At 49.1% G+C, this 13,816-nt stretch overlaps 1 protein-coding gene across 8 annotated transcripts in view; it reads right to left on the bottom strand.

Moving 5' to 3' along the window:
* Positions 1–13,816, bottom strand: part of APBB2 (amyloid beta (A4) precursor protein-binding, family B, member 2) — a 382,672-nt gene that overhangs the window by 6,168 nt on the left and 362,688 nt on the right. For 7 of the 8 annotated variants that reach the window (XM_010858830.1, XM_010858829.1, XM_010858835.1 and 4 more), the window contains 5 exons: positions 8,098–8,212; positions 7,404–7,491; positions 6,536–6,619; positions 4,657–4,772; positions 2,123–2,302 (listed from right to left, as the gene is read on the bottom strand). In XM_010858830.1, the coding sequence (XP_010857132.1) occupies positions 2,123–2,302; positions 4,657–4,772; positions 6,536–6,619; positions 7,404–7,491; positions 8,098–8,212 (583 nt within the window). The remainder of the gene's footprint in view (positions 1–2,122; positions 2,303–4,656; positions 4,773–6,535; positions 6,620–7,403; positions 7,492–8,097; positions 8,213–13,816) is intronic. The other variant, XM_010858831.1, reaches the window with a different exon arrangement.

Genomic DNA, 13,816 nt, shown 5'->3' on the forward strand with positions numbered 1-13,816 from the left:
ATATGACACCCGTTTCAATCCGGCTTTGCTGGCTCTTTGCTGGCTCATTTCCCTCAGCCTCAAAACCGTGTGGCTCTCCCCCATCCCAAACAAATGAGTAAGAGCCCCGACGGCGTACTTCCAGCTACTCCTTCACCTCAGACTTGACGAGCAACCTTTCTTCAGGGCCCCTTTCCTCCTCCAGGTCACTCCTCCATCCAGTGCAGTCTTACCCTTAGAGCACTTTCTACACCATAACAGAAAGTCGGTTTTTGCATCTCCCCACAGTCCCAAACTCCACAGTACAAGGATCACATCTTAGTCCTACTTGAACTTCCCAGAGTGCAGCCCACAAACGGTGGACTGAGTTAAGGGAAGTGCTGCTGCTGCTGCTAAGTTGCTTCAGTCGTGTTTGACTCTGTGCGACCCCATAGATGGCAGCCCACCAGGCTCCCCCGTCCCTGGGATTCTCCAGGCAAGAACACTGGAGTGGGTTGCCATTTCCTTCTCCAATGCAGGAAAGTGAAAAGTGAAAGGGAAGTTGATCAGTCGTGTCCGACTCTGTGCAACCCCATGGACTGCAGCCCACCAGGCTCCTCCGTCCGTGGGATTTTCCAGGCAAGAGTGCTGGAGTGGGGCACCACTGACTCTGGGCAGGTGCTTCAGATTCCGCATTCCTTGTTGCCAGCCAGGTGATTCTCCGTCACCTGCTTCTGTCTTGTCCCACTGCCACTCCTGGTTTAGATGCAACTCTCCCCTGGCCCCCTGGTGATCTCCCCACCTCAGCCGCATCCTTTTAACCCTCCTCCACTTTGTTTTCTTCTCTCTTTTGGAGGATGGTCTATTCACTCTCCTGCTTAACAAACTCTGCTGAAAGTAACACCCTGGCATGAGATCCCAGGCCCTTCGTGACATGGACCACACCTCCTTCCACCTACCCCACCTGCTGCTGCAGAATACACCATGCAGCCTAGGTTTGGATGCCTCCTTCAAACAGTTCCCTCCTCCTTACTAGAACTTTTCCAGTGGCTGGAGTAACAGGAGCTCAAACGATATTTGTGGATTGGATCATTTGAAATCATATATGTGGTAAAGAAGCACTGGCTTTATTGCCTGGAGACCTGGGGGTGAACACAGGCTTTGTCACTTACCAATGCTGCCCTGGGGCTGGCCCTTTTCCAAATGACCAAGTGCCCCAATGGCATGCTTCCAGCTACTCCTTCACTTTAAACTTTAGGAGCGAGCTATTTTCAGGGCCCTCTTCTTCCTCTGGGTCACTCCTCCATCCAGACTTGGGGGCAAACACAGGCTCTGTCACTTAACAAGTCTGTCCTGGGGCCTGCCCCCATCCCAAACAAATAAGCAAGCACCCCAGTAGCGTGCTGTCCTCTGAGCCTCAATTTTGTTATAAATAAAAGAACTACCTAACAGGGCTGTGGTGAGAATAGAGTTCACAGATATAAACAAGAACAATGCACTTAGACCAACTACCTAAAATAAAGACCATTTGATACACTGAATTAAAAAAAATTAATTTGGTTCCAAGAAAAGAAAGAAAGAAAGTGAAGGAGCTCAGTCGTGTCTGATTCTTTGAGACTCCATGAACTGTAGCCCACCAGGCTGCTCCATTCATGGAATTTTCAAGGCAAGAGTACTGGAGTGGGTTGCCATTTCCTTCTCCAGGGGATCTTCCTGACCCAGGGATCGAACCCAGGTCTCCCGCACTGCAGGCAGATGCTTTTACCGTCTGAGCCACGAAGGAATTCCCTGGTGGATTTGGTTCCAAAAATGGCACCAATTCACACATGACCAGCATCTCCTGATCACACACTGAAATTAGGGATCAAGAACTGAGAATCCTCAGATTTATGGCTTTGAAGGTCATCGTTTTCAGTGTTCCTGGAGTCTCTAAGAAGAACTTGGCTCCAGCCACTCCTGCTGCTTCCGGGTGTCCTGCCCTCTTAAGACAGCAAACTGCTCATCACGATTGATTCCGTCTACAGGAATGAGGGTGTCACACAGCAAGGCCTTACTTGAGAGCTTAGACTCAGCTTCTTTTAAGTCAGAAATTCTACTCTAATTTATGGCATATCAGACAAAAGCAAGGGCCTGAGGGTGGAACCCCCACAGTGGGCTTACTCACCATGCAGGCAGCCTGCACCGCCTCCGACACGTTACCGGCATTAGGCTCACACCAGAAAACGTGGCACTCGAAGTGCTGGTTCCCAGTATCCATGATGAAGGCAAACGTGTGCACGTCCTTCCCGACGCCCATGAAGGACAGGAATCGCACCCGACACTCCACCAGGATCTCCTCTTCATTCTGCAAGAGACCCTGTTCAGTAGCCCAGCCACAGTCACAGACACATTTGGACCATAAGTCATAGAATTGGCTTACAGTGGCTGCACAGAGGAAATGGTCTTTAAAAATATACAGCCAGACTGAATTTAGAAAGGACTTGTATTTTTCTAGCAAGGGAAGTTTCTAAATGTGTCTGGAGAGGCCTCACTGCTGTGGGTGCCTCATTCTGACATTGAGTCTACTCTGAACCACGCGGCAACCAGGTATGAGTGTTTTGGTCTCTGTCCAGTCCACTCCAAGCCTGTGACTTCACTATGGGTAGGAACAATGCCATGTACACTTTTTATGTACTGCCCATACAGTGGCTCAGAATCCACTTGCCCTGGCAAACCCACTAGAAACCCCAGAGCACCAAGAGGAAAGGATTCACGGGATCTCTTTCCACCCAGGTCTTCCCCAACTCAACAGCACATTGAATCATAAGTGTTAGCTGCTCAGTCGTGTCTGACTCTTTGCAACCCCACTGACTGTAGTCCGCCAGGCTCCTCTGTCCACAGAATTCTCCAGGCAGGAATACTGGAGTGGGTGGCCTTTCCTTTCTCCAAGTGATCTTCCTGATCTAGGGACTGAACCCTGGTCTCCTGCATCGAAGGTAGATTCTTTACCATCTGAGCCACCAGGGAACCACTGAATCGTATTTCTGTCTAAAACTATGTAAAACAAAAAGTTACCAAATGCCTTTTTTTTCTTTTTCACAAACTGATATCCATATGATGCTGAGTTAAGAAATGTTCGGAACTCATTCTAATGAACACTATATCCTCTGCAACAGCCATTTGTAATTTGTGAAAATTAGTAAATACATCCAGAATGTTGACTTTTGGCTCATGAACATCTGGACTTATGAAATATTCACTCAGGTGCTGTGGGACTGCTTAACAGGCAAACTAAGCTGGTCTGAGAGGTGGGAAGCTTTCTTGGAAGAAAGACATTTATGTTGAGATCTGGGTAGGCCAAAGGGAGCGGCGCCTGTAAGGTGCTGGGGTAGGAAAAGGCACCCCGTGTTGCAGACTTGAAGAACACCCAGCGGGGCAGGCCTGCAGGCTCAGTGAGCATCTTCAGAAACTGAACTGGGTGTGAAGGCGAGCTGCCAGTGGACGAAGCAAGAGCAGACAAGGACTTATGGTCTTTCCATGACAGGTGCCTCACAGAGGCAGAATGGAAAACTGACCCTGCTGCTTCTAGCTGTGTCAGGGAATGTTTAACAGGAGGACTCCTACGTGCTGTTTCTCACAAGTCCTTTGTTTCTTTTTAAGCAGAACAGCACGCTGCTCCTAGGAACTGAGGTCGTTGTGTGAGACAGGCTTGAGTCTCCTTTAGTAAACATTCTCTTTACGACAAAACTGCTTAGTCTTGATCCCCTTTCTTGAGATATGGATTGTCTCCTGACCTTGTGACCATTAATCCCTTGTTCCCTTGGTAACAGCTGCTGTACATTTGGTTTTCTGATCTTTATCATTGGCGAAAGAAACTTCTTGTACCACAGCCTTTATATACTCACAGAGAAATCCTTAAAGCACCTTTGCTCCATCAGAGCGTGGGTGCCCGTGTCTGTCTTTCTTTCTCTCCATCCTCAGCTGATTCTCTGGAGCGCAGAGACCCATCTTGCTCACTCTCCTGCCTGGGCTTCTAAGACTCTCTCGAGAAGGCGCCCTGTGCCTCCGTGAGAGACCCAAGTCCTGTGTCAAGGACTTTATTGGTTCTCTGCGTAAACCAGGGAATATCCGCCTCTTTCTCTCTCTCACTTTCTTATCGTCACCTCCGGAGCACCAGGTCCCGGTCCATTAAAGGACCCCAACATAGCTGTGTGCCTGGTGGTAGTTGCTTAACCTCTCTGTGCCTCAGTTTTCTCAACCACAAAGTTGAGATAATTTGTGTCTGAGGTTAATGCTGGCCTCTCTCCAGATGACCAGTGACCCCTGCTACCACAGGACCTTTCTACAGCAGACGCACCTACTGCACCCCAGCCCCAGGTAACAGAGCCCAGTCAATACTGGAGCCTGGAGAGTGGTCAGAAAACCAAGCCCCATTAGCGAGTTACTGCTAACATCATACAGTCACCTCTAGCAAATGATTCCAATCTCCTGGGCAAAGGAAGAATGAGGAGCACCAGAACAGAATCCTCTGAGGTGTGTGCATAGATCCAGACACAAAGGGCAGTTTTCTTTTTTTTTCATGTAAGTTATTTTAATCACAAGCAAGCACAGCTCCCGAGAGGCCAAGCCTTGGCATGTGCCTGAGTTTCACAGAAGCTTATCGTATGCGAAACTGCACTGTATCCCAGACAGGCCAACTGTATCTGCCACCCTTCTCACCTTCTCACTGATGACAGTCACAGTAGCATCGGCCACGTTCATGTTCACTGACGGCCACTCCTCCTTGCTAGAGGAGGTCATAAGACTTTCTATGGCATTGTTCAGGGTATCCATTCCTGTGGATGGAAGGGATAATTGAAAAAGGCCCTAAAGCTACTCCTGACTCTCAAATATGGATCCAAATCACCCAGTAGCAGCTATGCCCAGACATTTTTTTTGTAGCCCCAGATGTTTCATTTGAGCATTTCACGGCTCAAAAGAAAAGAAATGCAAGCGTTTTCAATAGAAAAAAGGGTCATGAGAACTTCCAGAGATGTAGTGTGTGATATCCTGTCTAACCAGACTGTCTCTCCCAAGATTCCCAGCTCCAAGTGTAGAAACATTACTCAAATGCTGCTACCTTTTTTCTAAGTAAGGAACCTTGAAAAGGCGGGAGGGGGTGGGGGGGTCCAACAGAAGCCAGCCTCTGCCAGATTACCCTGATCATCTTTTATTGTGCCTTGTTACTTAAGTAAGGCCAAGTTCAGATGGCCCCTGGATATGAAGAGTATGTGTTGCTCAATGGGGCCCTCTGGCTGAGTGTTCCCACAGCTATTTTTGGTGGGTGGTATAACAACTTCATTGCGATCTAATTCACATACCATACAATTTACTCATGTAAAGTACAAACTTGAGTGGTGTCTAATATATTCAGAATTGTGCAACCATCACCATAGTTTTAGAACATTTTTATCATTCCCTAAAAGAAACCCCACACCTTTCAGGAGTCACCCTTCATTGCCTCCAGCCTTCCAGTCCTATCTTTAGAGATCTGCCTGCTCTGGACACATTTCATATAAATGGAATTATAAAGGGTACAGTCTTTTATAATTGACTTCTTTCATTTAGCATGATGTCTTCAAGGTTCAGCCATGCTGCAACAAGTCTAATACTTCATTCCTTTTTATTGCCAAATAATCACCACTGTATAAAAGTGGTTTTTATTCATTCTTCAGCTGATGGACATCTGGGCTGTTTCTACTTTTTGACTATTATGAATGATGCTGCTGTGAACACTCCTGTACAAGGCATTTCATGTGGACAGATGTTTTCATTTCACTTGGTTATATGTCCAGGAGTAAAAACTGCTGGGTCAAATGATACTACTACATTTAACTTCTGAGGAGTTGCCAGACTGATTTCTAGGGCAGCCACGCCATTCTACATTCACCCCAGCAGTACGTGAGGGTCCTGATTTCTCCATAGCCTTTGTTATCCAGAAAAAGGTGACATCTCCCAGATTCCTTCCAGCTTGGTATGGCTAAGCAACTAAATCCCACCTATGAAATGCAGCTGACTGCTGATGCTGGGTGTACTTCTGGGACACACCTTGATGGGAAAGCATGAGGGCTCCCTCAGCCCCCGTCCCTGCCCAGCACTTGACAAGGACTGAAGCAGATGCCCCAGCCTGAGACAGATGCTCTGATTCAGAAGCACGGGGCCCTTCCACAGCCCTGGCTTATGCATCTCTGAACTGCTGGGTGAATGAGAAATCAGGTCCTCTTCATTCAAGTCCCTATATTCTGGGACCATGAGTCGAAGGAGTTTAGTCTGTCCTGTTCTTTTGTTATAATTTTATTTTGCTCTGCAGCATGTGGGATCTTCCTGGACCAGGGATCAAACCTGTGTCTCCAGCACTGGTAGGTGAATTCTTTACCACTGAGCCACCAGGAAAGCCCTGTGCTGCTCTTTTGACCAGGACTGTTGTGTGCTCTAGCTGGGGACGGTGTGAGAGTGTGGTTCAAGACAAGGCAAAGGAGTGAAACAGCAGACGCCACCCTCATGGGAGGCTGAACACCAAACACTTGCCAGGTGGAAAGACAGTGAAGGTTTCACATACCGACCGGTCTGTCCACTGGTAGCATGCCCAAATACTGCACGTGGAACTTCTGGACCAGCTCAGTCTTTGGTGTTGGAAAATCTACTACAGGGAAGAAAACAACACATCTTTCTCAAAGGTTCCCACATACACATAACATCCTGCGTTTCTAGAGGTGACTGTGACAATCATTCTGTAAGAACAGCCGCTTCTTCTGCCAGACACTGGGGCCATCAATCAAAATCCCCTCCACCTTTCATGGATACACGTGTGTGTGTGGCTGGGTCGCTTTGCTGTGCACCGGAAACGTTCACAACACTGTCAATCGGCTAAATACAATAGAAAAATCGGCTAAATACAATAGAAAGTAAAGAGCTTGAAAGAACCCCAGTCACCTTTCATTTCTAGGTAGGCAAGCATTTGAAAGAAGGAGCTGGAATCTATGTGTTACGCTGTGACGGTCTCTTGGAAGTGTGCTAAGTAGCAGCTTCAGGTGTTTGGTTTATTAGGGGAGGTTGATGCCGGAGGAAATTTAATTACAAAGGGGTGCAATCAGAGACAGGAAAAATGACTAAACAGAGCTCCTCAAAATATCAACCCACACACTTTTAAACTAGCTGGTCCTTACCCCAGGCTGTACATGAGTTACAAAGCCACTAAAAGTAATTGTCTTTAATTTTTTCCAACAACAAAACTCATCCTGGTTCTTAGTACCTAACCCTGTTGACACAAAGTCAGCTCTAAGCCACACTCAAGGCCCCGAGTGCAGGCTCGGCCTGGGTCTGGCGGGTCCAGCGTGGTTCTGAGGGACACTCGACATGTCTAAGACCTTGTGTTTGGTGACTCAGACGTGGAGTGCCAGCACCAAGGCGGTGGGGCGCGGACGTACCTTGCAGGGGGACGTCGAGGTTCCCGTGGGTCCTTTCCTGTAAGGAGCTGCAGGCCAGGGCCTTGGCATTCTTCCGTTCGGCCATAATCTGATGAAGAGAAAACGTAGCTTTGGCTCGTGGTTAGGGACCCCGTGTCCTCAGCTGTTCCAGGCAGTGGAGTGTCTGCTTCATTTTCAAGTTAAACCGGCTTTAGTCTACTGCCGGACTCCCAACCCCATCTCCGAGCTGCACACTTTGAGAACTGTGCCCTTTTCTCTGGGGGGAAAAGTGAGTGACGGTACCTCAGAGGAAATGACATTCTCCTGCTTGTTCAGAATGTATGCCTCTTCCATTTCTAACGTAACAACACCCACAATAACCCTGGCCTTTTGTAGACCTCCGGGCCCACAGCTGTCAGTGGAACACAGAGCAAGTGGTAACCCCCTGCTGCTGGCACGTGGCCACTTCTGGACTTATTAGACCAACTGGACTGTGGGAGGGACCACGGCCATGTTCCCTTTGTAGGTGAAGCACCACTTAGAGCAACAGCCGACATCAGAAAGGGTATGAACTACGCTGGTAGGACTGGCGGTCGGCGTGCTTCGCCCAGAGCTTGACCTGAACGTGTCAGCTCCTGTCCTTCTACACCCCTTTCCTTGCTCAGCAGTGAGGGAAAAAAAGAGGGTTGAACTCCTCTGCCCTGACCCACCTTACCTTGGAACAGATTTCGTGGAGACTTGTGGCAATGGCTTTTGCTGGTGTGTCACATCGAAATACATGACATTTCAAAATTCTTGTATCTTTGTCTCTTGCTACATAAGCAAAATCTCTGTGCAAACAAAGTTTATCAGTCCATTAGAATGAGGAACCTTTACAACACACATTCTAGTTATGTTAACTGAGCTAGGAGCCAGTGTGTCAGAGGTAAACAGAGTATGCAGTGGTTAAAAAACATAAATAAATGTCAACAGCCACCTCAAATAGAGGAACAGTTGTGTGGATGTGAGGAATTCATTTCTGACTAAAATAACTACAATGTTCCCCAGACTCTGTCTGTTGAGCTTCTGGAATCTTAATGAACAGCACATAATGAAAATTGAACTTTATGGGAACCTTCTATCTAGTAACAACAAATGTCAGGGTTATAAATATTATGATCACAAAACAGAACACAGGCTTGAGAGGAGCATGAATCTGTACGCGCGATACTGCGACACACACCATGATGTAGCAGAAGCAAAACAGGCTCTGACGTGTAAACACGTGCCCAGAGACTGGATCCGACCCACGGCTGCAGAGCAGGCTGAGAGGCAGTCACGGGGACACGGAAGGACGCCACAGACCGAAGTCCCGTCAGAGGCACTCGATTCTGCTAATCACGCCTCTCACTCCAGGGCTTGGGGCGGCCACGGCAGCATCACCCCAAAACTGTCAGCTCAGACTCCGCGGTGAGCCTGCAGCTGGCCCTGGATTTCAGCATCTCCTTTACTGATGGAAAGGACAGTGCCTGTGACCTGACCTGGCTTCAAAGAACCACGCCACACAACTACATTTCTCACTATTACTGAGGACAGCAGTTAAAAAGATCAGAGGTTTATGAAAAATAAACGCTCATACTTCCCCATCTGGCAATGGATCACAATGATTTCCTGGCAGGTGCTGCCAAGCTTGGATCCCTGTTTGTAGGCATAACCACAGATGAATTTATTAATCACTTCTCAGTGTAAGAGCTGGTGATGTTCTTGTAGTCTAGGACAGATTTTCCCCAACAACGATTTGGCTTCTTTGGGAAGGAACAGGAATCTATCTGCTGAAGGCAACTGGCCACTGTGAAGGCCTGGCCAGAAAAGCCTGTCTCATCACCTTGCTGTGCCCCAGGCCACCTTGCAGCGGCTCCTGGCCACCCACAGGCACTTGAATCTCCACCTGTGCACACCTGCCCACGGACCTGCTCTGCTCCACCTTCCCATGTCCTCACCTTCCATCGCAGTTGGTACCCTCCATACTACAACCAGGGCCCGTCCTGACTCCCGCCCCGCCATTCCTAGCCCCGCACTCCGTACCCAACCCCTGCATTCAGCCTATTTTCCTCCTGACAGAGTCTTGAATCCACCCCTTCATTGCCAGCCCTGCCAGCGCTCAGGATTTCTAGGCAGGTCTCGCCTCCCTGCCTTTGCTCACACTGTCTCCAGGCTCTGGCCACAGCTGAAGACCCAGTTGAAGCTGGGTAAGCACCCTGTCCAGTGCTGGCGTGCTCCTTGCATACACAACACCCACCACTGAGTACCACGAGTGTCTGCTTGTGAGTTCTGTCTTCCCCACACCTCCTTTGAAGCTCTGTGAAGATGATTTTGTGCCTTGCTGCTGCTGCTGCTAAGTCACTTCAGTCGTGTCCGACTCTGTGTGAGCCCATAGACGGCAGCCCACCAGGCTCCTCCGTCCATGGGATTTTCCAGGCAAGAGTACTGGAGTGGGGTGCCATTGCCTTCTCCTTTTGTGCCTTATTCACCCTCAATACCCAGTCTCTGGGCCTGGCTTTAATTGGTACTGAGTGCCCCCCCCCCCCCTCAAGCACAGGGCAAGCAGCATGCACCCTATTATCCACTGAGAAAGTTGGCCTGTGGTCAGAGGTATGAATGGCTGCTCTGATAGTGGGCTGAGGGTGGGTCTGGGTGAGAAGCTGGGCCCAGACTTTGGGGGTAAGCACAGCCTTGCTGAAACTCCAATACTTTGGCCTCCTGATGCAAAGCATTGACTCACTGGAAAAGATCCTAATGCTGGGAAAGACTGAAGGCAGGAGGAGAAGGGGATGACAAGGGATGAGATGGCTAGATGGCATTACCACCCTGATTGACACGAGTCTGAGTAGGCTCTGGGAGTTGCTGATGGACAGGGAAGCCTGGCGTGCTGCAGTCCATGGGGCCGCACACGACTGAGCGACTGAACTGCCAGCCTTGCTCCACACTGTGCTCCCGAGGCCTTCCCGAGCCCCAGCCCCCATCGGACAGCACATGACTTGAGAAACGATGAGAAGGCATCACTTTTGCTGGAGACCATGCTCGAGGGAAGTCATTTCAGGCCTGCCTCCTCCTGGCGACTTCTCTTTTCTGGACAGTTCCTAAAGTGATAACACGCAGAGTCTCGCCACACACTGCTCTTCTTCTTCAAAATTCCACTTTCAGTCAGCATTTTTCTGATGCTAAGTCTTTGAAGTTCTTGTGGTCACCCATGGAAAGTCCAAAAAATTTTGTCTGGATTTCTGGAGTTCCAAAGTTTGTCCCACCAACTCTTCCAGCATCCTTAGTCCAGCTAAGCAGCTCTCCCCTCTGCCCCCAAAAGCTGGGTCTCCGTGTCCACTCACAGCACCTCCCCCTGCCCGGCCAGGTGTGCGCTGACCATCCGGCACACTCTGCAGCTCACTACACCATCTACTCCGCGTGGCCCAGTTCGAAAGCCCTCTGGCCCTCTGGCCCCCAGCACCTTGCTTGTGTCTCAATGCTGAAAGGATCTGCGTTCTGGACCACAAAGGATTATAGCTCGTTGTACCCCACCTTTAGTAGAGACCTCACCAGCATCTGTCCTCTCTGAGAGAGGAAGGGACAGCCAGAGGGCAACGGGTCAGAACCCAGGCACCCCAACTTCTAATCCCATTCCTGATTCCACTGAGCTATACAGTCTTGGACATGAAGTCAAAAAAAGATAGAATTCTCCAGGGCTCCTTTCCGGCTCTGATAATCTATGATGTAAGCATCCAAGATCCATCCTGCTCTCTGTGACTGCTGGCTGGCCTACAAGTGTAATAAGGCCACCATCAGGGAGGGCCAAGCAGGCCCTGATCGATAAGCAATGGATCACTCCCATCACGCTTCAGATGCAACCCCATAGGGGTAATTTTTTTAAATTATTATTATTAATCTTCATCTTCTTCTGGCTCAGGAGAAAGCGATTAAGGCCTAAGGCGACCATCTGATCCACATTTTCCCAAACGGGCAGCTTAGCAGCGCAGGCTCTGTTTGGGGCATTCTGATACTTTTTTTTTTTTTTTTAAACAGCTTTGTTTTTTCCTGTTCCCTCCTAGGTACCAGGCTAATAGATCAGGGGGGCAGAAATCTGTTGGTAATTTAACCTCCCAAGAGAAAACAAGTTCCCTCGTCTCTTCCCTGTGGAGGGGGGTCAGGAGATTTGCATGTCTCTATTTAATTGCCATGAAACATATCCCAAATCACTCTAAAGGAGCAAAAAGTCCCAAGAATGAGGATTTGTAAGAATTCACTTTCAGGTCTGGAGCACAGACAAGTCGAACAACTTCCTTCTTGTGAGAGAAATATATGGCTGAGCTAATCTCATCATTATTCAGAATGAAATCCAAATACCTATTAACTGGTGGTTGTAAAATCCTGTCTTTTCAGCACCTGATTTCTGAAAATGGCTGCAGCTATAGACAAAATAACGACCCTCCCAAGACATTCCTGTCCTAACTCCCAGAGTCTGTGAATAGGTGACCTTACAAAGAGGACTCTGCAGGTGGGACTGAGTGAAGGATTCTGAGTTGAGGCTGTGACCCTGGATTATCTTACAGGGGAAAGAGGAAGCACTCGCCTTACAAAGGGACTTATCAATAAAAGAACAGGCGCAAGGGCTACAAGCCAAGGCAGGCAAGCAGCCTCTAAAGACTGGAAAAGTGGGAAGGCTTCTCTAGTGGGAACACTGCCCTGCTGACACCATGATTTTTCGCCTCTAAGACCAGATTTCTGATCTCCAGAACTATAAGAGAATAAATCTGTGTGACTTTAAGCCACTAAGTTTGTGGTAATTTATTATAGCAGCAATATAAAACTAATACACTTGCCAGTAGGCTTCACATTCTAACCAAATTACGATATGGTATAAGAACTTACATTTAAAAGTAATATTCAATTCACTTCCACAAACACCTTCTGAGCCACTACGACACACCAGAGATGCCAACACAAACAGACAAGGCGCCAGCCTAGGCAGCCAGCTGTTCAATGAGAGATGCTCAGTGAGATCTAAGCTGCTTCTCTAAGTACCAGGAACTCCCCAGGGTGAGAGGGCAGCGATGGTTCAAGGAACACTCAGAGGAGCTTGAGCAAAGGCACAGAGGTAAGCAAGCCCACAGAGGGTTTGGAAGAACTCCTAGTCCTAGGCATGAGCCCTGGCACTGTGGTGAGGGTCCATGGTTGCAGGGAGGTTGCACCATGTCCTGGCAGGAATCTGGCTCTTACTCTGAGCCATCAAGTCTGTCATATGACACATGACCCCCTCTGACATGTGTTTTAAAAAGTTGCTTCTGGTAGAACAAAGTGGGTCAAGGGAAGGTGGGGGAGACAGATGGGTAAGAGGTATCAGACGGATGTCTGCAGGACTCATGGGTGTGGGAGATGAGAGGCAGAATCCGGAATAGCTCTGGAGTCCCTGCTGGGAAAACTAAGCACCCTCACACTGGGGATGGGAGAGGGAAGGATCTGGTGAAGGAGGCTGGTGAGCTCCAGGTTGGACAAGATGTGTGAGGTGTTTGCGGGTCCACTGATCAGGTGGACACTCAGTCCCCGAGCTGAGGCCAGGTCTGGAGCTGGGTGGGTGGAGTGGGGGGTGCGGGCAGAGTGGGGGGTGCGGGCAGCTGAAGACAGAGAAGCAGATGAAAGGGTAGGGAGCGAGAAAACACAAAACAAGGCCTGGATCTCAGGAGGAAAGGCATTTGAAGGCCTATCTGAGGCCAAGGGCCCAATGAAAGGATGAAGAAAGACTTCTGGGAAGGAGGAAAGCCCAGGACAGGCTGGCTCCAAAGACACAAAGGAAGGGGCTTCAGAAGAACCCAGGACCACAGAGGCTGAACAGCAGGAGACAGGCCACTCAGTCTCAGTGCCACGGAGGTCTGGGGTGACCTCGGCCTCTCGGGCCATCCCCTGGAGAACGGTGTCTGGGTCCCAGCTTCAGAGTGAAGCAGTTGAGAGACCACAGTGCATTGCCTTTCCTTCTCCCTTCTTAAACTTCTCACTCTGGGGCTCCTCAAATATACATTAAAGCAGAGAGGACAGTCAATGACGTACACCCAGTTTCACGCTGACTAAGACATGGCCTAACTCAGCCTTTCAGACTTTTTTTCTGATCAGTGCTATGATCCTAAAAGTCCTTATGCCCATATGTAACAGCACCTTAACATTTTCTAGAGCTTCTCCTGTATCCTGCTGCTGCTGCTAAGTCGCTTCAGTCGTGTCTGACTGTGCGACCCCAGAGATGGCAGCCCACCAGGCTCCCCGTCTCTGGGATTCTCCAGGCAAGAATACTAGAGTGGGTTGCCATTTCCTTCTCCAATGCATGAAAGTGAAAAGTGAAAGTGAAGTCACTCAGTCGTGTCTGACCCTCAGCGACCCCATGGACTGCAGCCTACCAGGCTCCTCCATCCATGGGA

This window comes from Bison bison, unplaced genomic scaffold (assembly GCF_000754665.1).
Source record: "Bison bison bison isolate TAMUID 2011002044 unplaced genomic scaffold, Bison_UMD1.0 scf7180017864451, whole genome shotgun sequence".
Taxonomy (NCBI): Eukaryota; Metazoa; Chordata; class Mammalia; order Artiodactyla; family Bovidae; genus Bison; species Bison bison.